The following is a 25,895-nucleotide window of genomic DNA, read 5'->3' as shown; positions in this document are numbered from 1 at the left end:
CTTCTTATTATTATTATTATTATTGCAACATATAACCTATAAACATACAGAATGGGGGTAACGTAAGAGGTGACAACATTGCATTCTCTCGAAGAACTATAAACACATTTCTGGAAACTGTTTTTCAATATTTTCCGGGAAATATCAAGAAAAATATAAAATTTTCAAATGTCAAGAAAAATGTAAAAATTATTTTTTTTAAACATATTTTTTTGCAAAAAAAACTAATGGGCGTGTTTCTGGGTTCGAACTATGTGAGCATTTAAAATACTTGCTCTTATTTCTGGGACACCCTGTATATAATGAGTTTTTAGTGTGATTTTCATTAGTTATCTTCCACCCTCATCGGTCAAATAATTAAACTGGTCAACTGTAATATATAGAACGCAGAGAGGTCCAGAATAATGGCAATTCTATTAATGACGGCTGAATTTTTGGTGGCAATGAAGTGTAAGAAAATGACCTAATTGGAGAGCACTGTAATTTCGCTTAATTGCCGAATATCAATAATACGAGTCTGGCGGATATGCAGGCAGTGCAGCGAAAATTAATAATCTATTATAGTGCCGTGCCGCTTGATTGCGATTATACTAATGGAATGAAATAATGGGTGTTTTCGATAATAGATAATCTCAAAAACAGATATTATTTATTTCTTCCTTCTGACCAAACTTTTATAGTGATAACAGTAAACAATATTTAAAAGTGGTAGACAATGATGTGTGGTAGAAAATTTAGAAATAATTTATCAGTACGTCAAGTGGTATAAAACCTTCGTTCACTTAAAAGTTTGGAATGAAAATATCTAATTAAAAATCTTATATTTCTCTGGAACTCTGCGTCACTCTGTATACTTTGATTTGAATGTGGTAGACAATGATTCAGTATTGAAACTAAAAGAATTTCGGAGTTCCATTGTCTTTATATGTTTCGATTAACACAACGTTTCGGTCAAAAGAATCACTGGCCGCCCAGTGACCAATGTTTTGTCACGTTTAGGGAAAATTAGGTAACAGTTACGTATCTGCGTTTTGTTGCTTCATGTTAGGTCAAAGATGGGCCTGGTAACGTAACAACGACGTCGCCTAGAACACATTTCCCTTAAAGGAATAAAATGATCAATGGGCGTTATCAAGTGTACTAATCTAATTCCTAAAACTACAGAGCTTAAAAATGTTCGTATTTGTTTTGAAACCACCTGTATAGGTAAGTGAGTAAAAAAGTATTCCTTACTTACTGCCATTACTCGGTGACGAGTATTTGACACGAATCAGAAGATAGTTACGCATAGCCTAGTAAGCGAGGGTTTTAGGGTCCGAATTCTGAACGCCTGCACCGATTGACCTGAAATTTTAACAGTGAATAGAGATATATGAAATAAAAGTTACATAGTAGCGATGTGTGCTTTCACCTTGAGGGTGAGTGCCACCCCTTCTCGGAGGTGAAAAATAAATCACCCATTTTAATTGCAAAAATCAATAAAGGGATGAATAATTCTAAGCAAAAAATGTTCTATAACATTTTTTCAAAAAATTAATATTTTCCGAGTTATTTAGAATTGAAAATGTTGATTTTTTATGTGGGAACTGCATATTTTTCCGCCATTTTTTTATAAATGACTCGAAAACCTTGCGTTTTATCGCAAAACTCAAAGCAAAAATGAAGCTTTTGGAATAACGAATCGAATCATTTTTTGTTGATTACCATAGGTGTAATAATAGCCGAGTTATCACTCTGTAAAGGTGATTTTTTTTATTTTTCGAAAACTGAATTGCAACCATTTACCGTAAAATAATGGCGAAATAACACATTTTTCGAAGAAAATGAATATGACCGTTTTTAAAGTGCTTGAAAAGACTTTTTGAATACTTTTTTAAAAGATATTTTCAAGTTTGTAGCTCAAAAACTCGTTATGATAAAAATAAAAAGATCACCTTATTTTTCCGGGAAAAAATTAACAACAAAATCTATGACTAAAATCGTAAAAATAAAAACTATCAATTTGTAGGAAATTACACGAGCTACAAATTAACCTCTATAGTTGAACAGTCTCGAATTCTTCATTTTTACGAGATTTTTGGGTTTTAAGGGCTCAAATAAGGTCGTCCTTACAGGCAAGTGAAACTAAAAAATAAGTAATATCTACGAGATAAAGAGATCTACAAAAAAATTGAAAGAGAGCAAAAATATTCCAAAAAAAGACCTTCAATTTTACTCTGTTGCATTTTATAGTAGTATCTTGAAACTTTTTAAACTTTTTTTTTATTTTCAAGATCGGATATTTTACAATATGTTTACATAAGAAAAATTCGAGAAGGTTGTTTTTCCATTCAAAAATTGTAAACAATCCATCCATTTACTTTTAGAGCATAGCAGCAATTTTCAGCAATCGTGTATTTTTTTATTAATAAAGATTTTTACATACTGTCTACAAAGAAAATACAGCAGAAATATTAACAAAGTTCTTGAAAAAAATACAATCTATTATTTCGAATAGATTTCGAGATATCGATTTTTGAATTCAGAGTTCTAATAGCGCGACCACTATCGAATACCCACTCAATTCCACTTATTTTTACCAAAAATGCAAGTGTTTCTAGCTTGCGCTTAAAAAAATTCAAGCTATAGGGAAAATTACAACGACTCGTTAATAAATAAACAAATTAAGTATCATGAGACGTAATTAAATCGTGAAGCTGAACGCATGACGTATACCTTTCCCTAGAACTTTAAGTACTGACAGAGGTATTGATTGAGTCGACCGGTCAACTGCGACAAATCTGCTATATCCCCTTCCACGTCTCTTAGCGATGTGCACAGTTTCTCGGTTTTTTTCATACGTTTGGCAACGTGTTTACTCTGTCCTCTCTTTGTTCAGTACATTATAAACGCATTGTACTCTTCTTACATAAGGAAATCTCGACCCAAGACTAACCTTTGCCAGCCATTAGAATACCTCTATTGACTGTTAAAATTTCACGTCAATCGATGCAGGTGTTCAGAATTCGAACGCTAAAACTCTGGCTCACTGGCCTATTTACTGTTAGGTTGTACGAAATTATATTCTCATTCTCACTCTGAAGTATTTTGAAACATCCTGTATAAAGTAATGAGTAAAAATATGGTTTCAAGTATTGAACAACGTGACAGGGCACGCCAAAAATATCAAGCCTCAGAAACTATTCGGTGACTTTCAACAAAAATTTACAATTCCTATTTTCGTTCGGGACAAAGCATCTCTATTTTACAAAATTTATAAACTTCCATTAATTCCAGTTCTATTTCAGGAACAAAGGAATAAAAGACGCGCAACCTAGAGTGAATCTGCCGTGTTTTTGCCTTTTATTAACAGCCGTTTTATCGGTGCACCGTCCAGTTAGTCCGGAAACTAAGCCGTTCGAAAAGTTTTTATAATTTACTGGAGTGAATCTCTCTCTATTCTATTTTCGAAAATCGGAAAATATAAACAAGGAAAAGGAGCATTACGGTACTGAAAAATTGCTTTTCGAAGTTCCACAAATCATGTGTTTTGTTTTAATATAGCGGAGTTGTAAGTTATTGAACGTAATGCAATCAGAAACATCGTTTTGTTTTCTGTTCTAGTTGTTATTTTTTCTGAAAACTTAGGTACAGGGTGGATCAAATTGGAGGCTTTTAAAGGGACACACCTTTTTCTATAGAAGATAGACGAAAAATAATATCGGTGGCTGGAGCTCAATTTTTATCAAAAACATGATGGTGAAAACCGCACATCGATATCTTTTACCGTTTCGGTTTTTCAAAAATATGCATTTTTAACAAATCGCTGTAACTTTTTGCTATGGAAAGTTTTGTATTTTTGTGAAAACATTTCCAAAGCACCTTTTTACGTAGAATTTAATGGTTTAAGAATAGTTGTTTTCAAAATTAATAATTTATGAATTATCAACAGAAAATTTGACTTTTTTATATGGGACACCCTATATATTTTTAATTCATTGAAAGTAATGTAAAATTACCTTTCCAAAAATATACCACACTTGATATTTTGCTCGACTCCTTTTCGAGATATAGAGTTTATAAAAATTCGCCCACTTTGGATAAGTAGATTTTGAACGACGCCGCGGCCGGCTGTAATGCAAAAAAAAATCTAGCTATGAGCAGCAATTAAAACGAAAATAATGTTTGCAATGTGAAATGATTAATTTTATTACAATTTAAACTATATTTAACAACATCAATACATTTAAACTATATCTAATAACAATAAATAAAAAAATTATTTCTTTTTTCGCCCGTAGTTTTAGAAGAGCTTCGCAGTACAATTAATACCATCAAAAATAAATCCTCATCTGGGACCGACGGACTAACTTTAAAAATGTTTTCGAATCTACCAGAAAGGACTCTGAATCACCTAACTACTTTAATAAACATGTCATTCCAAAATGGTATTTTTCCAAAATGTCTTAAGACGGCAATAATCATTCCTCTGCATAAAGGAGGGGACAAAGATGAAGCTTCTAACTATCGCCCAATTGCACTCCTTCCATCGCTATCTAAGATCATAGAAAGGTTGGTTAAAACAAGGCTGGTATCTTTTCTGTTTAAGTACAAAATACTGAATATCAATTTGGATTTATAAGCAACAAGTCCACAAATGACGCCATGTTTTCCCTTCTTAATAAAGTTTACTCCAGCCTTTAGGGTATGGCAAATCATAAGATCCTAATTAATAAACTGCAGCACTATGGGTTCAGGGGAACATCTCTCGAATGGTTTAAGTCGTATCTGAGCAACAGAAGTCAATAGCAAGCCAATAGAATGTGGAGTACCACAAGGCTCAGTACTAGGCCCTATTTTGTTTCTTCTTTTTATTAACGACATTGCTAACATAAACATCAGTGGCAAAATATGTCTTTTTGCGGACGACACTAGCTTCACTTGGAGCAACAAGGACGTCACGGCACTTCATAGGATTATATCAAATGACTTAATCACCATTAAATCATGGTGCGATTCGAACCTCCTGAGTCTGAACATTTCTAAACCTAAAGCTTTGTCGTATAAAAACTCGCTGCAGCCTTTTGTACTTAGCAACACAACCATTGACGTCGTAAAATCTGTAAAAAATTTAGGGCTTGTAGACAATTCTTTGAAATGGGACATGCATATCGACGCTTTGTCGAAAAAATTAAGCTCTGCCTGTTTTGTATTAAGATCTGTTTCTAAGGAGCTTAACTTGTCAGTGGCTAGAACTGTTTATTATGCACTTTTTGAGTCGCACCTCAGGTATGCTCTTCCATTCTGCGGTACGTGTTGTGCGACTCAATTTGACCGCATTTTCAAGCTCCAGAAGAGAGCTTTTCGATATTCACTGGGACTAAACACCAGAACTCATTGCCAGGACTTTTTTAAAAAATTAAAAATATTGACTCTTCCTTCCTTATTTATATTTGAATCCGTTTGCCTAATACGTAAGCCTGTATCAGCTTCTCAAGAACGGTCATCTCACACTTATCCACTCAGGAACGCGGAGCAAGATCTTTATCTACCTACCCCACGCTCAGAGTTAGTTAAAAGTTCAATATTATACAACTCGAAAAAAATGCACAATCACCTGCCATTTGAAATCAAATCCATAACATCATTTTCTTCATTTCGCAAAGCATTGAACTCTTATTTACTAGACAAGGCTTTCTACGCCGTAAATGAATTATATTTTGAAAATCGAATTTGATCTTGTAAACACTGGTCTAATGTTTGCTACTGTTATATTTACTAATGACATCGAAATAAATTTATTTAGAGGTCATTGATATTTATATTTACTATAAACTAACTAAATATTTTTGAATATTATTTTTATTTTTTTGTTCTTTGACATTGTAAACATTTATAAATGTTTGTATTAAACAATAAGTCTGACAATATTATTTCTATAATGTTTTATATTATCTTTTGTTTGTTTGTTTATGTACTTTGCTGTTTACTTTGTTTGTTTTGTTTACCTTTGTCTACAAATTGAAAAATTTTTTGACAATAATATTTATAAAAATTAATAGCAAACCAAGACATGATATTTTGCTACAGGTGTTTGACATGTCGATCGTTTTCTGTTATGGGCAGACGGGACCGTTTTTAGACATTTTTTGCGGAATTTATTAACTTAGTAGGGGTGAAAGATACCCTCCCATAACCACTAAGTACTTCTAATTTTTGTTTAGGTTACACGGGCAATTTAAAAAAAAATAAAAGTAAGAACCTTTAGTCTTCCGCAAGGATAAAAATCCATAGGTACTAAGTCCGGGTGCCTCGACGGCCAACGGCTGGGATCTTGGTTAGCTACTCAATTATTCTCGAAATTGGCTGCAAAAATTTGATGATAACTACAGCGTTCTGAGGTGGTGCCTCGTCTTACTGGAAAAATATGTTTTCGAGTTCCATTAGGGGCAGATCGGAATTTACAGTAGACCTTGAAGAATCTAGTCCTGAAATTGCATTAATGACGTCAAATCTTGCAAAAAGGATTGTATTGAGTCTGTGGTCAAATCAAATTTGTATTAAACTGTTTGATTACATTTTGCCCGTATATTTTGAGTCAAAACGAATCAATGTATATTTGTCAGTCTATTGTTTACACATGTCTAGTTTTACATAATAGTTTACTCAAAATATCTGCTACATATTTTTTATATTTGTTTCAGGAATTCTTCAAAAGATTAGGCACCTACGACGAAGGATTTGATATTTGGGGTGGTGAGAATTTAGAGCTGTCGTTCAAGACGTGGATGTGCGGTGGTACCTTGGAAATCGTACCGTGCTCGCACGTGGGCCACATTTTCAGGAAACGATCGCCATACAAATGGAGGCAGGGAGTTAATGTTCTGAGAAGAAATTCTGTAAGATTAGCTGAAGTATGGTTGGATGAATTTTCACAGTATTACTACCAAAGAATAGGTAAGACTGATAAATAAAAATAAATCCAATAAAATATGTACTCAAAAATAGTTTTTTCTTTACTTATCTTTCTATTTAAAATGTGTTATAATACAAAGCGATTTAAAATAACTCGGCGGCGTTCAAGATGTAACGAGGACAGTCGCATCATCGCGTTATCAAGATATTTTTATTTTAGCTTTTAGCGTAGGTCTTAGCGATATCTATAAAGCTCGACCAACACACATTACGTAATTGAAATTGAATTTAATTATTTGAATAAATTTATTGAGAATTTTTATTTACTATAGGAGATCTCGGACTATCAATGATAGTGGTCAAGTCAGTACTTTTTTGGTCACTGCTAAGTGTAAAGTGGCTCCATTAAAAATTGTTTCATTGCCTCGTCTAGAGCTCTGTGCAGCTGTTTTATTGGCGGATTTGCTTACTTTTGTTACTACTACTTACGCAGATTATCTCTGTTTTAATTCCATATATGCATGGTCTGATTCGACTGTCGTTTTAGCCTGGTTAGCTGCCAGTCCTCATAAATGGAAAACTTTTGTTGCTAACAGAGTAAGTCATATCCAAGGCAAAGTTTCTAGCACTTCCTGGCGTTATGTTCCGTCCAGTGACAATCCTGCAGATTGCGCATCTCGTGGTTTAACTGCATCTCAACTCTTAGAACACAAAATTTGGTGGCGCGGTCCAAACTTTCTTCAACATTGCAACCGAGATGTCTGGCCTGCTCAACCTCATTTAGAAATGTGTGAATCTGTCTACAGAGAAGAAAAACAAACATCTCTCCATGTTGCATTAGAAGAGATCTTTTTTAAATAAAAACGTATAACAATATTTTAAGGGATGCGACGCATCACCCGCACCAATGAAAGCTTCCCCGTTGCTGGTAAGATAGGTAAAATTTTGATCGTCTCTGTTACGTCGAGCGTATTGTATCATTTCATTGCTTAATCAAAATATCTTTATTATTTGAATAAGCAGATAATATCATCCGGTCTATCACATCCTGTATACAGGGTGCTACAAATTCGGGGTACGAGCATTGGTATCTCGGTAACCGTAACCGATACGAACATGGTTAAATTGGGGCAAAGTTGCGCTTTAAGGATGTTCATCAAGATGCCATTAAAAAAGTTTTAAAAATTTCAAGGATTGCTGAGTTTTTTCGAAAAAACGGATTTTTTTGAAAATCAATTTTATTTTTTCCTGTCGTTACTTTTTAGAAAATCAAAAAACCAATTGCATGGTCTCATAGCCACTTATTATATTATTTATTTATATTACAGTATTTTTAGATTTTCAAATTAGGTGATAATTTGTGAGATACAGAGGCCAACTTAATTTTTTTAAATACGGACCTGCATTTTTTATTTCAGGTTTTAAAAGAACTTGGTCTCCTGAGTACAATGGTATGCCACACTTAATTTTTTTTTTGTTTCGGATATTTAAACACAATTTTTTTAAACTCCGACTCTGTTTTTTTTAATATTTAATCTACTCATCGTTACAATGCTGATAAGCTTGCAAACTTAACAATGACGTGGGGTAAAACATTGAATACGGAAAATCAAATACAATAAAATAATAAAAAATAAATAATATAAACAATCAAATTATCAAATCATTTCCCCGGAAGAAGAGTACAAAAAGAGTAAAAAAGTACAAAAAAGAGTGCATTCGGAAGTATGAGAAGAAGATATGTTCAAAGAGATATAAATAAGATTTAACGAAAAATAAATTTGTGCATTAGGGCGGGTGGTACCCTTTCGAACATGTAGAGCATTACAAACTAGTTTGTAGAAGTTTTTTTTTTATATTAACTACGATTAATATTTTGGATATTACTAGATCGTACATTGAGATTTCAAATTCACAATGAAAAAAGTCAAAAATAATATCTTTAAATTGCTGACCTGGATATTATTTATTTGAATCTTCCAATTCGCTCGATTTTCCTTATTGAATGTTAATTAGCGCTGATCAATATTGTTGCGATGAATATAATCAGATTAAATAAATTAAAAAAACAGAGTCGGACTTAATTAATTTAAATAGTAATTAAATAGTTTTGTTATTGTTAAGGTACCCAAAACAAAAAAAAGTATCAAGTGTGGCATATCATTGTACTCAGGAGATCGAGTTCTTTCAAAACTTAAAATAAAAAATGCAGATCCGTATTTAAAAAAATTAAGTTGGCCCCTGTATCTCACAGATTATCAGCTATTTTAAAAATCTAAAAATACTGTCAAATAGCCCTAATAAAGTGGCTATGAGAATGTGCAATTAGTTTTTTGATTTTCTAAAAAGTAACGAGAGGAAAAAATAAAATTTATTTTCAAAAAAATCCATTTTTCCTAAAAAACTCAGCAATCCTTGAAATTTTTGAAACTTATTTGATAGCATGTTGGCAAACATCCCAAGGCGTAACTTTGCCCCAATTTAACCATTTTCGTATCTATTACGGTTTCCGAGATACCAATGCCCGTACCTCGAATTTGTAGCACCCTGTATAATTTCGTGTAGTTAATTAGGCGTTAGTCCGCCGCGGAACCGCTACAGCGTTGCCGGCGCCGACGGCGGACAAAAGTCATTTGAAAAACAAAGGCCAATTAGCGTCGGTCGGCCAATCAAGCCTTAATTTGTTCCCGTTTAAAAATGGGGCTAAAACGTAATTACGGCACCGCGCCGCATTGAAATCTAACGGAACAATTTTTCGTCGTATAAACGTAAACGATGTTGTTGCGGCCGAACATATCGAAATATAATGACTTTCGGGGCTTTCGCTTAAATTATGGCGGCTAGAAATGGGAGCGGGGTGGGGGGAAATGGAGATTAACCGAGCGTGCGATTGCAGCACTAATAACCTTTTCTGAATAGGAAACTGCGCAGGCTATTAGTGAGATATTGGTCTAAATCTAATACCTTATACTTTATACACTAATGATTAGGCATGTTCGGTCTTCCGATATACCGGTACCAGGACCGGTACTTTAAAATATTCCGATATCGGTATCGTCTTTTAAAAAAATCTAAAATCTTTACCTTTTGAGATTTGACAAGGTTGATAATTTGTATTGTATTGTATTGTATTGACTAAGAGTGGGTCCCATGGGGACCCTCCACTGAGGCCGCGAGGGCCTATTGTGGCTCAGTTTCTACACGCTCTAAGCGCGTCAAAGTTCACCCTCAAGACCCAGCCTCCTAATATAGGCCGTTATGTCTGAGGGCGATATGTCTCCTAGGTCTGATAGGTCTAGCATGGGTTTGCCAAACATCTCAAACCTGGTCCTGCTCCCAGCGGGGCAGGTACACATAACGTGCTTCATTGTTTCGTCATCTTCCATACAGAATCGGCATTCGGCGTCTTCCACCAGTCCCGTCCTCTGTAGGTGAGATCTCAGCCGGCAGTGGCCCGTGTACACTGCAGTGAGCACACGCGTTCCATTCCTACCGGCCTTTAGGAGTTCTCCTGTTCTATGTTTGGATGGCCCTGCTAGGATTTTCTTGGCATGTTCCATTCTGGGACTGTCATTCCAGTCCCGGAACGTCGCACTCCTAACCCATTCACAGAGCCTGTCTCTTGCGAGATTTTTAGGAACGCTAAGTGTCGGTTCTGGGCCCACGAATGGCGAGCCTGCACCAATTTTGGCGAGGGAATCAGCACGTTCATTTCCCTCTAGGCCGACATGTCCCGGTATCCATATTAGCGACACTTTGTTCCTATCTCCCAGTATATTGAGTAGTTTCTTACAATGAAGAATCGTCATAGACGTGCTTTTCGTTGCCTCAAGTGCTTTCAGCGCGGCTTGACTATCCGAAAATATTCATATTGTTTTCCCGGTACATTGCTGTTCTACCAGCAGTTGCACACAGGTTTCAATAGCATATAGCTCAGCTTGGAAGATCGTGGTGTGTTTTCCAAGACTGTAGTAGATCTCAGTCTTTGGACTGCTGCAGTAAATTCCTGCTCCAGATCCTTTTTCGTTTTTGGATCCGTCCGTGTACCAACACATTTCCGCATGTAGTAAACCGTTTCCTGGCTTATCCCACTCGTCCCTATTCGGAAACAGGACGTTGTAGGTGCGCGTCAAGAGTTGGACTGGTGGTGTAAGATCCGAGATCATTCCCAGAATCTTATCCGACTGTAGTTCTTCTACTAGCCGGTTTTGTATGAACATAATTGTTCCTTGGCTTCCTCGTGCTATATTTAGAAACCTATATGTAGCCCATCTCGCCTCTCTTTCCAAAAGAATTTGAAGAGGAGGTAGGTCGAGTAGGATTTCCATAGCTTTTGACGGCGTGGAATGGAAGGCACCAGTCACCGCTAAGCATTCTTGTCGTTGTAGTTTCGACAATTTATTCTTTGCCGTTGTTTGGTTGGCTTTCTGCCACCAGGCAACTGCACCATACGTGATAATAGGTCTGATGGCCGTCACGTATAGCCAGTACATATTTTTGGGGTTTAATCCCCAGTTTCTACCACAAATTCGGCGGCATGCCCATAGAGCATAGCAAGCCTTTAGGCTGATAATTAAATAGGAATATACTTAAAAATATTAATAAAGGATGTTTATATTTCTTTTAGGCAACGACAAAGGAGACATTGGTGACATAAGTGGTAGAAAGACCCTGAGGAAAGACCTGGAATGCAAGAGTTTCAAATGGTATCTGGATACCATTTATCCTGAACTCTTTATTCCTGGAGAGGCTGTAGCTAATGGAGAGGTAATAAATAATTTGGAACTTAGTATTTTAAAAATTTTAGTAATTATTTTGAAAACAAAATGAATTTCTTATATCAAAGAAAATAAAACATAAAGAAGATATAGTGCAACTTTTTTAAACACAAAAATTCATTGTATACCTGGATATGTTTTAAATCAAGAAATACCGTATTAAAAAAGTTGTACTTTATGCTTTAATTAATCTTATTCCACTTAATTTATTTTATTATTTTTATAGGTACTGTATCGTCACATTATTTATTTATTCTTCTAGTTTTTTCATCTTTAAATCCATAGAATTTCATTTGGAATGGACAATTGCAGTTATTTTAATGATATATCACCCATTAAAATAATTTACTATTGCATTCTTTTATAACTAGGTACATTTTTTGATGCACAGGTCCATTACGTACATTTAGAGCTGTGTTTGGGTAATTATTTTATTTCGTTGGCTAAAATCACAAACTACACTGATAAATAACTTTTTGTAAGTTTAGAATAGAATTTTATAAAATTTTAACAGTATATAAATTATTTTAACAGTATAAAAAATTATATGTATATATAGCACAAAAGTTATAGACACATTTTTCCCCAAAAGTTATTTAAGTTAAAGTGCCTATCAAATCAACTACAATTATGTAACAACTTATTTTTATAAATCTTGAATTGTGTATAGTAAGTAGTAGCAACGGTAGTAGTCTAAGCCCACGGCCACACAGAAAGCGTTTTTTGCGTTTTTAGCATGAAGCGTCTTTAGCAACTAAAACAAAATAACAGGATTATATAGGAGTGGCCACACCAAGAGCGTATAGCGTTCGGCGTGTCTCGCAAAAAACGCAAATGAAAACAAATCAGTTTGTTTTCTGTAGCGTCTTTAGCGTTTTCTAAGATGAGACCCCGTCATAGGCGGACGTTATATTTAATAATACAATAAAAATAAATTAAATAGTATGATTTTTTTTTCATTTTAGGGTATTATCTAAAAATATTTTTATAAAAAACATCTACTCTTTAGGAAGATTCTATTAAATTCAAAAATTTGAAGGAAATGTTTGAAAAGGTATAGTTTGAAATGTTGAAATAATAACAAATTAAAGGAATATTTTCTTACGCGTAAAAACAAACAGAAACAAATAGTTTTTGGGGTAAAAATAGTTTTTACGTGTAACAAATAGTTTTTTACAAGTAAAAAATATATTTTTTTGGGTAAAAGAGTTTTTACTAGAAACAATAAGTTTTTACACGTAAAAATATTTTTTTGCGTAACAAAAGTTGTTTTACCAGAAACAATAAGTTTTTGACGCGTAAAATAATTTTTACGTGTAACAAATAGTTTTTTACACGTAAAAATATTTTTTGGGGTAAAAAGTTTTTACCAGAAACAATAAGTATTTGGCGCGTAAAATTAGTATTTTACGTGTAACAAATAGTTTTTACACATAAAAAATAATTTTTTTGCGAAGAAAGGTTTTCACCCAAATCAATAAGTTTTTGACGCGTAAAAAGAGTTTTTACGTGTAACAAATAGATCTTTACACGTAACAAATGGTTTTATACGCGTAAAAAATAGTTTTCTACCAATAACAAATAGTTTTATACGCGTAAAAATAGTTTTCTATCAGTAACAAATAGTTTTATACGCGTAAAAATTGTTTTTACGTGTAACAGTTTTATTTGCGTAAAATATTAAAAATAGTTTTTTACTTGTAACAAATGTTTTTTTATGCGTAATAATTTGATTCACTTTTACAAAATTTGTATTCAAATATCAATATTTTTGTAAACACGTGGACTGCTTACAAATACACGTCGCGTCACTACGTATTTCTAAGCCGTTAACACGTTTCGTTAGAAAGAGCTCGTGTGTCAGGGCCGTCTCACTAGCTCGTATGCCACGGCCTTGAATTTTACTCCCAGCACGCGTAAAGAATTTTCACTCCAAAATGTTTCATAAATCATGTCCTAAAATTGCATTAGCAACTAGAGATATTTACTATTCTATTATATAATTATAATTATTTATTATATTCTATTATAATTATATCAACTACTAACCACTTCACTACAACATAAAAAAACTATAGACATAAAAACTAAAATTCGTAAAATAAATGGCAAATAATAATAATTATTTTTACACACACCACTGGCATTATCAGTAGATTGTGTTTGTCTCCGAATATATACCCCGGCCCGTCCACAATTCAATCCCAGCATCTTTTATCTTCGTCTCTTCAACGCTAACGGCGCCGATCTCGCCTATCTCTTTCTCACAGGATTGATTGTTGGACGGGCCGGGAATCCACGAGCTTGCGACGTTACTAATTGACATATTGATAGAAACTGCAGACCTGCCGCGTCTTTTGCGTGTTTTTAATGGACACAAATCGAAAAAAGCGCTTAAAACGGTAAAATCGCAAAAAGCGCTTGAGACGCAAAAAACGCAAAACGCTAAAAACGCTTTCTGTGTGGCCGTGGGCTAAGAGCTAGCAACGTTTTCAAGAAAGTATTTTAAGAAAGCTGGATTTTTGATATATCTTTTACTATGCTCTCTGGAATAGCATGCGGCCCATCTGGCTGCCGATACCCGTTGCCTTCACTACTGCGCATGCGAAGAAGATCCTATATTTTTTTTATTTAGTCTGTTAAATTCTAGTATTGAATATAAATCGAACAAGTCCCCATAGCGCATCGCGTAGAGTTTCCGACTACGAACCGAAGATTCAGAGTTCGAGACCAGGTTCAGGGTAAAAACTTTTTTATTTTATTTTCGTTTATATTCTGATAGTAAAGTATTAAATATTTGTTGTTTTTTTTGAATAACGAGAATTATTTAATACTTTACTGTCAGAATATAAAGGAAAATAAAATAAAAAAGTTTTTACCCCGACCCGGTCTCGAACTCTAACTCCTCGCTTCATAGCGGAACCTCTACGCGCTGCGCTATGGAGACTCGTTCGGTTTATATTCAATACTAGAATTTAAAGGGCTAATAAAAAATATAGGAGTTTCTTTCAATGCGCAGTAGTAGACGCAACGTTTACCGGCAGCCAGACGCACAGTGCTTCGTCCTATGGACAAAAATCGAAAAAAAAAGTTAAAATTTACTAATATCTGAATATGTAATTTTATACTTATAGCTATGTTCAACCATCCTGTATATTATTTTTCATAAACAGCGTTTTTTGTTAGCAAATATTTTCACTAAAAATAAATTTTGCGATCATTATCTTATCAGTGAAAAGAATAACATTCATAGTAGTTCTGTATATTATGGAGTTAAACGGTACGTACTTAATTGAAAGCCACTATGGATATTGTTAAACAAGGTATGTACTTTAAATTTATTTCTAAACAGGTTCGTGATTGTTTAGTTTTTATTTATTTTTTAAGATGATTCTTAAATGGGCATAAAAATTTTACGTTTTCAAACTTCAAAAAGGCATTTAAAAAAAAAATATCAAAACATATCGTATTTATTGAATATTTTTGTTGTGTATTCATACACTTTTAATTTTTGTATAGTTCACCTGCGTCTGCTTGCGACGAACTTTATTTTATAATACTTTTCAGATGGAGTAAAATTGATAACCAATGCCGATCTGGTTAATACTTGGCTTGATCATAAGGACAAGAACTCAAAATTATTTGTATTTCAAAAAATGTGTTCTTTATTAGATATTGATGAACCTTCCAGTCAAATACTACTTGTACCTGAAAAAGCCCACTATGTTGGAGCGAAACGTCGCATAAAAAAAGTTTCCATCTTTCAATTTATCATAAAACCTCATACCCAAGAAAAGAAAAAAATAATATATGGATATGGTCTGTTAAAGAGGTAACTATTAACATCCGAACCCCTCATACCAACAAAAAGAACAGTAACAACGCGAAAAAGTAACATATTAGAAAATGATGTACAGAAATATCTTATATGTGAGGATACTTCATCTATCTGTGATATGGATACTATCAATTTGGAAGATTCTGTCAGCAGTGATTCTTCTGAATCAGAGTAGTTACGATCTACATTTTGTTGTCCTAAAATAAATTTATAGTATCTTAAGTTTTTTTTTAATTAAATATTACATTAATGTTTCTTTTTCATTAAAGAAAAACATTTTTATCTTATATTAGACTTATATTGTAGGAATCATATTCTAATGTTATTTTAGTTCTTTTTTATCACAGGGATTTATTTAATATTTACAGCTCCAACATTTTTATTATTTATAATTTTTTTTTTCATAAACGTGGGACTAAGAACATCATCATTTAGTACAATGAGAATACTCATCATTTGTGTCAAATAAACCTAGTTTAAATAAATTGCCTACAATAAAAGAGAAGTTTTGCATTTTTGTCCTCTAGAGCCATATGTTCGAAGCACTGTGAGACGGGCCGCATGCTGTTCCAGAGAGCATAGTAAACGATAGTCATACTATTATTAACATTCAGAATCGTATTTTAAAATCTTAGAACATTTTCTAGTAGAAATATTTTAATTCAATCCTATAACTATGTTAAATTAACTATTTTATTACTGTAGCTAAAATCATTAAGCTAAACAATGCTATCCTGATATCTTAACTGATTTAAAACCGAGAACAAATTGACAGTTTAATCTAGTTCTCTTGACTTTCCACCGCGGCCGCTCAGACAAAATAATTTAGTTTCCCTTGTAAGTTTTATATTAAATTTTTAAGTCACTCAATAAAAACGGTCCTTGATTAAATTCCACGTCATAAATTAGAGAGAAGTAATTTAATCAGACTTTCTCGTTAAAGATTTTATTTGCTTTTCGCCATCGAAACTAACATCGGGAGTTAATTGAACGATTTTCTAGCGCTATTAAACTCGCAGAAAGTGCTACACTTTCTTTTCATCCGTCAATGGCCGTAATAGAACGAAATCTGCGATGGCTCAAAACTGTAAATAAACTTGTAACAAGGAAATTCAGTTACTATAAATACGGAAATCTCTATGATTTTATTTTGTATAATGTTTTAACTTTATTTTAGTAGAAAGGGAACTTATCTTATTATAATTTTTCATATAAAATGACAGGTGTCACAGTTATCTTCATTTCATAGCCATCACTGACGCCGTTTTTTTCGATCATACGGTATCATTTCATTTATTAATTTTTTCTGTTTGTTTTTCAGTTCTGTTTGTTGTTTCAGACAAATAATAGAAATAAACAAACCATCTTGTACAAAACAAAGGTAGCCAGTATACATGCTGTCCCAATATTCCGTGGACATAGAACTAGTATGTACTTTTGGAATCGAAATAAGTGCATTGGGCACAATTTACCTCTATACAAAAATGCTTCGTTTGTCCGTTAGAGGGCATCGAACGTTAAAAAAATAAACACATTTTGTAACTTTGAATAAGAAGACTAAGGAAGGAGCATATCAAAAATCTTAGGTACACCGCGATGGGCCTCAAATATGGCCGACTTAAATTCCGGTTTGTCAGTGTCGTTCTAATTTTATTTAAAAAATGTAAAAATATGATGTAGGGTAGACGTGGGGTAGACTCAATAATTTGTTGTTTTATTTTACGTTGTGAATAAATGTTGGTAGTTATTAAAATTGTTATAAAAATATATAATTCTAATAAAAATAGATAAGTTATAATAAGTATTTATTAACACAAACATCCGATACGCTACTGAAGCAGGTAAGTCAAATTAACGTATCTAAATTCTTTGACAAGTAATAAATAAAAGCTAAAAATGCAAGAAAAATATATAATTTAGTTAATTTAAGTGAATTTCATAAATGATCGGTTTACTACACGTATGTATATTATATAGTCACTTACTAGCGAAAAGTTGTTCCATTATTTCACTCAATTTTTGCCGAGATCTACCGCACGCTACACAACCAACTATTTTAGAGTCTTTTTCGATAAATCGCGATAGTGTCACTGTTAATTTAAGTTCTGCCACAATTTCCAGCTAGATTTACTACCTTTATACAACTATCAGTAGTAGAATAAATGATAAATAACATAAAATAAGCTCCGTAAAGACTGACAAATCCACAAAATTTCAAATCAAATTCAAATGTGTCAAATGAATCGTCAAACAGAGCTGTCAAGGATCCCCACCCTAGAGAGCTTTTATGGTGGCTTTTCCGCCCACCATGCATGAATACATGGATAGCATTATGCTCCTTCCTTAGTCTTCTTATTCAAAGTTTTGTAAAATATTTTAAGAACCGTTGTTTCGATTTGAACGAGATTTTGGATGTCTATGCTTTTTTTCCATAAGAAGTGTTTGTCCCCTTTCTATATCTGCACCCATTCTCCTATCTCTGTGCCTTGCACTAACTTATCCAGGTCCTTGAGAGGATGGGAGCATAGTTCCTCCGGTTCTAGCCTAGCTTTCCCAAATAAAAACTGTCGCTTGCGATCCAGAGTCTCCCAATGATAGGTGCTCCGCTGTTTCAGGATCTTTATCGCAGAGTCTGCAGCAAAGACTTCCTTGATACAGGTTGAGCTTGTTCAGGTAACACTTGACAGCCATGTGTCCTGTCAAGAGGCCTGTTGTAATCCGCACTTTATTCCTGCTAAGCATTAGCAGTTCTTTTGCGGTTTTAGAGCTAGGTCCTTGGATAAAAGCCTTGCTGTGCCTGTGCCCCTATCTGTTTCTCCAATGGACATTCTGCTCTTCCCTGATTCAGAGTTTTAGTGCACTACGGGCCATACACTTGGGTATTCCCAGTACTGGCTCTGGACTAAAACAGGATGCCGATGATCCCTGCCTAGCTAGCTCATCGGCTTTTTCGTTGCCTTGGATGCCGCTGTAGCCCGGCACCAGAATAATTTAATTCTGTTCCTTCGTGCCAGAGCTCTCAGTTCACCCAGGCATTTCGAGGCCAGTCTCGACGATACCTTTGGGCTCATAAGCGCCCCAAGTGCCGCCTGACTGTCTGAGCATATATTGATGAGCTTACCTGAATAAGCTCTTCTATTGTTTTCTCTCGCACATTGTAGAATGGCGAAGATTTCTGTCTGGAATACGGTTGAGTGTTTACTCAAGGAAAAGGATAAAAAACAATCCAGCTCATGGTCCTTCAGCGGTCTTTGACCCGTCTGTATACCAGGTTAGTCCATCCTGAAGGAATGTTATATCCGTCTACATTCCTCGATCCATTTTGTTCACCTCAAATGGTTTGTGGTAGTGATAAAGAGGGGTCATTTGGTCCGATGCTTAACTAATGCTTTACTAAGTGCTTTAAAATTTGACTTTTTCAAAAATCAAAAAAGAAATACGTGAAGGATGAAAACTACCCCCACCCCTACATAAATTTTAGTATAAATATTTTCCAACTCCACCGACGACCAATTCTTTTTCACAAATTAATGAATTAAAAACAGCCAGCAATAATGTGGGTCTCAAAATGAATTTAGCAAAAACTACAGTAATATACAGGGTGTCTCATTTTAGTTGAAATCATACGGTATCTCCGTTATTAGTGAAGATAGAAGGGTGCGGTTTGCACAAACCTGTCTCACTTTTTTGTCAAACGGAAGATACCGTAAACAAAATTTTCATAGCCCTTTTCGTTTCCGAGCTACAGGGTCTTTTTGAAAGTTTTGCAATTTGGGACACCCCCTGTATCTCTGTTATTGTTAAAGCTATCGAGAAGGTGAAAACTGTTTATTCTAGAACTGTTTACGTAGAATACAGTGGCGTAGTCTGGTTTACTACCAAAAAAATATTTTTGAAAATATGAACTAAAGTTATGTTTTTTTAAATGGAACACCCTGTATATTTATAAATCATATGATCTCTCTTGCCATAAGCTTCTCAAAAATATATATATCACTCTATATTTATTTTCACTATTTACTGCAATATTTAAAAGTTTTTATTAAAAGATCATATTTATTAGTAGGCCATGATTGATAATAAAAGAAACTAAAGAATTATTAAAAGTATACTGCTATCTGTCTCTTGTTTTATTTTGGAAGCCGCTAATAAATTCTTTATATATTAGGGAAACTTAACTCCCTACCGCTATTTGTAAATCTTGGAATACGTGTATAATCTACGTACGAATAATCTCTCGTATCGAACGAATCGTACGAATAATCTCTCGTATCGGAAATTTTAGATATTCCTTTAGCTAATTTACGTGAAATATATTTTCAGCAAGATGGGGAACATTCCCCCTCATAACTATGAAAATTTAGAATACTGTTAAATTATTATTTTTCAAATCAATGAATTGGAACCAATGAAGACATATTGATAGCCTCCTCGATTCTCGGATTTCGCCGTTCTCGATTTCTGATTTTGGGGATTTTTGAAATACGAAATATATCGTGGGAACTACAACCTACAACAATGTCGAACACCTGAAAAATGCTTTAATAATTCAAGCTTTTAGATATTTGCACACCCATTCCGTTATAAAAAAAGAAAAATATATTCACAGTTTCAGTGGTAACAGTTATTTCAAAAGTAAAATATATCAATCCCAAATTAATTTTAATATGTGTATGACTATTTTAGTAAATACCATTTTGATTTTTTGTTATTTATCACGGCCTACTAATAAGAAAATGATATATTTTAAATATTGCAGTAAATAGTAAAAATAAATATAGAGTGATATATATTTTTGAGAAGCACATAGCAAGATAGATCATATGATTTATAAACATACAGGGTGTTCCATTTGAAAAAACATAACTTTAGTTCATATTTTCAAAAATATTTTTTTGGTAGAAAAACAGACTACGCCACTGTATTCCACGTAAAAAGTTCTACAATAAGCCGTTTTCGCCTTCTCGATACCTTTAACAATAACAGAGATACAGGGGGTGTCCCAAATTGCAAAATTTTCGAAAAGACCCTGTAGCTCAGAAACTAAGAGGGCTATGAAAAATTTGTTTGCAGCATCTTCCGTTTGACGAAAAAGTGGGACAGGTTTGTGCAAACCGTACCCTTCTATCTTCACTAATAACGGAGATACCCTATGATTTCAACCAAAATGGGACACACTGTACAACAAACTAGTAGAGAAAAGGGACATTCTAGTGAATAACAACACTAGAAATAGTAGAAGAATATATATATATATATATATATATATATATATATATATATATATATATATATATATATATATATATATATATATATATATATATATATATATATATATATATATATATATATATATATATATATATATATATATATATATATATATATTTATTAAATCGACGGAGTCAGATCCGGTACGTTAAAGATAGGCCGTCAGACCCGGGGTATATCGGACGAAAAATGTTCACGCGACGCCTTCAGGCCCTGATGCTGGACCGTTTAATTTGTCCCAGTTATATAAAAAATAGAGGTTTATTCGTTTTCGCCAGACCCACGACGTTGCCGCTTTTAATTCTCAAATATTTATATTAGAATTAGACGAACGGACCTTTTGACGCGGTAATTGATGACAGTGCAGAAGTAAAAACGGTGCATTTCTGCTATAGTGAATATTATTGTACTTATTGTTAGTATTAGATATATTCTGTCTTATAAATGCTACTGTACGAAAGCGTTTTTATCTGAAATTTTTTTAAAAATTAAATTTCTTTGTAATAAGCATAATCAAGTTACAATGGCATTATCAATTTGGTTTAGTAGATTTTGTAAGTGTTTACTAAGTGATGATGGAACCCCGTATATTATCTTTATACTTAACTCACTATCATATATACGATGATCGTAATTACTTTGATGTAATTACTTCGACAATGAAATCATACCACCGAAATAAATCTTTAGGTACTACTTAGGTACAATTCTTTGACCCGTCGATCGATTTAGATGAAAAAAATCTTTAGGCACTTCTATAACGTAATCATAGCACGAAATAAATTTTTAGGTACTCGTACAATTCTTTGAAACGACGATAGATTTAGACGAAAAAAAAATTTAGGTACTACTACAATGAAATCATAGTACCGAAATAAATTTTTAGGTGCTCGTACAATTTTTCGACACGATGATCGATTTAGATGAAAAAAACTTTAGGTAGGTACTTCTCTATATGTATAACCATATGCGAAAATGTCAAAAAATTGACATATTATATGTCATTCTATTGAGGGTGCATCCACACTATCCTAAAAACGGCGTATTCTGCGTAACGACCTTGAATCGATTTCCAGTAATTCTATTGGCTGAAATTTTTGACAGCTCAATTTGATAGATAAAATTTGTGACAGATGAAGTTTTCAGCCAATAGAGGGCTGAAAACTTTTTTATCTATCAAATTGAGCTGTCAAAAATTTCAGCCAATAGAATTACTGGAAATCGATTCAAGGTCGTTACGCCGTTACGCCGATACGCCGTTTTTAGGATAGTGTGGATGCACCCTCAATAGAATGACATATAATATGTCAATTTTTTGACATTTTCGCATATGGTTATACATATAGAGAAGTACCTAAAGTTTTTTACTCGTACAATTTTTGACCCTTCGCGTCGCGTCGCGTCGCCTCGATCGATTTACATGAAAAAAATCTTTAGGTACTTTTACAACAAAATCATAGCATCAAAATAAATTTTTAGAAACTCGTACAATTTTTTGACACGGTGATCGATTTAGATAAAAAAAACTTTAGATACTCGTACAATTTTTTGACACGACGATCGATTCTGACGATTGTCATTTCAAAGGTAATTTGACGCCGTTTTTTGGAATCATATGTATGCCATGTGTATACTTATCTAATAAGTAAAGTGTATTCATTTAGAATATTAAGAGATTAATTCAGACGAAAAAAACCAAAATAGGTAGAAAGTATTCTTTAAGATTGTTTCTACAAGTTTTATTTAAAAATTGTAACAGAGAACTATTATTATTATAGGGCCCCTCTCGGACCGCTTGGACGAGTACAGTATAAAAAAGAGCGAGGGACAGTAGGTAGAAAAAACATATGATTTGATTTGTCACGGAAACGTAAAGTTTATTAATAAAAGTGTTTTGTTGAAATTCTTCGAGTTTTATCATAAAGTTTATGGTTCGACACCCAACAAAATAATTATAACGAATCCCCGTCACAAGATATAAATAATTTAAAGTCTAATCTGGCGAGTTGAGTTTGGATGAAACTGTAAACAAAATGTTTAAAAGTGTAATGTAATCATTTAAATTTAAATAAAATTCGTATAGCAGTTAAGTAGTAAAAAAAGTGTAGGTTTTAAAAGCATGAACTTCTGGGAATTCCCTATTTGTATAGTCTGGGAACCACCTACTTTTCTGGGAAACACATATTTTCAAGTTCAATTTATTAGAATATTAATTTTAATAATATTATACTACCATATATTACTCAAATTAAGTTTTCGAATACATAGTAAGTAAAGATAGTTAGAAGATAGAACATATTATAGAGATGCAACCATAGAACGTGTTTGTTATATTTATATGGTGTTGGTAGATAGCATCCAACCGTAAACTGAATATACAACGTAGTACTGTAGCAATCAATATTTTTATTATTTTTGTTACACTAAAATTACTATTTTAGATCTTACTGAACGTAGTAATGTAATAAAATTAATTATTGTACTAATTAACAACCATATAATCGAGAAAAAAAAACGGCGTCAGCTGTGGCATGAAATGAAGATTGCTGTCATTTTATACCGGGTGCGTCTCAAAAGTGGCTCACCGCTATAACTTTTTAATTTTTTTAGATAAAAAAACGAGATTTGGTATGTAAGTATATGACATAAATTGGGAATGATTGACGTATTCAATTGTTTTTGGTCACTTCCTGTTTCACCGAAAATGACTACAACTTTTGATTTTAAATGACACCCCCGGTATATTTTTACATTATTTGATAAAAAATGACACTCTGAATCGAATGACATATCATATGTCAACTTTTGACATTCTCGCTTTAAACAAATTGTTTTTTAAATTTCAATCTAGAGTGCCATGGCTGTATTAAAAACACTAATTTTTTAATCAAGAAGCCTTGGAAAAATAGATTTGATAATCTAATGATTTTCGTGTCTTGTCCGGGCCCGTTGTTATAAGATGCCCAAATCGTATTTTTAATCATATCTCAATTTTTCCAAACGGAACAAGGGAGGCTCGTTAGCATATTTGGAAAAAGCATTTTTTACGAATAATTTGGTACCACACACATGGTATTTCGAGTCAAATTGTCATTATGAACCGCATGTTACTATTTCAAATAAACCATATGAGAAAATGTCAAAAAATTGACATATTATGATGTCATTCTATTGAGGGTGCATCCACACTATCCTAAAAACGGCGTATCGGCGTAACGGCGCGGCGTAACGACCTTGAATAGATTTCCTTGATCATTTTAATAACAAAAACATACCAAAACTCGTTTTTTTATCTGACAAAATAAAAAAGTTGTAGGGGTAAGCAACTTTTGAGACGCACCCGGTATACGACGATCGATTTAAATGAAAATAATTTTTAAATACTTCTACAACGAAGTCATAGTATCGAAATAAATTTCTAGGTAATCGTACAATTTTTTGACACGACGATCGATTTAGACGAAAAAATTTTAGGTACTTCTACAGCGAAATCACAGCATCGAAATAAATTTGTAGTTACTCCTACAATTCTTTGACACGACGCGCTGATCGATTTAGATGAAAAAAAAATTTAGTTACTTCTACAACGAAATCATAGCATCGAAATAAATTTTTAGGTACTCGTACAATTTTTGACCCGCCGATCGAAATAATTTTGTTTCTAATATTTATTAGCCGAACGGACCTTCTTAATATTCTAATTAAAGTATGAGCATTTTGTTTTCTACCAAATATAACACGGCTATATCTTCGTTTCCCTTTAATAGTTTGCTTTACCGTGTTGCCGGTTCTTGGGTCTGAATACATCGATTCAACGTAAATCGGCTTATACACTTATACTAATGTCGAAGGTGGCGCCGCCCGTGACAATACCGGTGTACCATTTTTTCAGGCCCAGCTGAAATTTGGTCAGGGGAAGTGGGGAAACCGTTCTAGACGATAACCACTGAAATCGTACTCAGACCCGACCCCGGGCCTGAAATGTCGAAATCGGGTCTGAGCCCAATGAAGCAACGTAGTTTTTGGGCTCGTATAAGCGGTTTAATAAATCTATATATATATATATATATATATATATATATATATATATATATATGTATATGTATATGTATATGTATATGTATATGTATATGTATATGTATATGTATATATATATATATATATATATATATATATATATATATATATATATATATATATATATATATATATATATTTCGGACAACTCCTTTTTACAGCTCGGGATCTCTACTACCAGAAATCAACCGAAGAATTAAGTTAGCTTGGAGTACTTATGGAAGAAACTCAATCATATTCAAATCTAAGCCACTCTATCTAATGAAGAAAACATTCGACCAATGTGTACTATCTGTCATGACCTATACATACCAAAACCTGGACACTTAAAACTGACATCATAAAGAAACTGCATATCGCACAACGCTCAATGAAAAACGAAATATGCTGGCAATAACCAAGAGAGACCGTAAAAGTAAAGTGTGGATACGACAAAAGACCTAGGTAATAGATGTCATCCACAGAGTCAAGTCCCTCAAATGGCAATGCGCAGGACACCTGGCAAGAAGGACGGACAACAGATGGACCACAAAAATTACAGCATGGTAAGAGAAGAGCTAATTTAGAGACCTAGAGGTAATTAAGAGACCTAGAGGAAGACCCAGCCTCAGATGGGACCATGATATTAGGGAATTAGCAGGGAAAACTTGAGCCCGCATAGCCAACAATAGACGACGATGGGCCCAACTACAAAAAGAGTATGTGAGCGAGGCTACACCATAATAGGAAATGGTTGAATAAGCTGAAAATGATGATGATAATGATGATTTTTTGTGTTTTGTCAGCCACTTACTATTATTGTTAAATGCAGTATTGTCTTTATTTAAATGCACTCTTCGAACGTCCAATGGATCTGGCAGCTCTATAGAGTCAAAGAGACAAGCAAAACAGATAAAAGAAAATGTGAATCATAGACAACGGAATTGTGCAATGAAAATGCCATTTTATTTAATTTACGAAAGTATGGTCTCTGATTTAAAAAAAAAACACTTTTCCAGATAAAAGCAAAAAAGTTTAATTGGTTCATTTCTTAA

The 25,895-nt window shown here is 33.5% G+C and overlaps 1 protein-coding gene across 1 annotated transcript in view; it reads left to right on the top strand.

Moving 5' to 3' along the window:
- The window catches only part of LOC115878243 (putative polypeptide N-acetylgalactosaminyltransferase 9), a gene marked incomplete in the record, with an annotated part of 411,764 nt that overhangs the window by 322,894 nt on the left and 62,975 nt on the right, over positions 1-25,895 (top strand). The window contains 2 exon segments of the mRNA XM_030894670.1: positions 6,684-6,936; positions 11,522-11,661. Coding sequence (XP_030750530.1) covers positions 6,684-6,936; positions 11,522-11,661 — 393 coding nt within the window.

Source organism: Sitophilus oryzae, unplaced genomic scaffold (genome assembly GCF_002938485.1).
Source record: "Sitophilus oryzae breed Bouriz unplaced genomic scaffold, Soryzae_2.0 scaffold_1502_pilon_pilon, whole genome shotgun sequence".
Classification (NCBI taxonomy): Eukaryota; Metazoa; Arthropoda; class Insecta; order Coleoptera; family Curculionidae; genus Sitophilus; species Sitophilus oryzae.
This window is presented reverse-complemented; position numbering and strand designations above follow the sequence as displayed.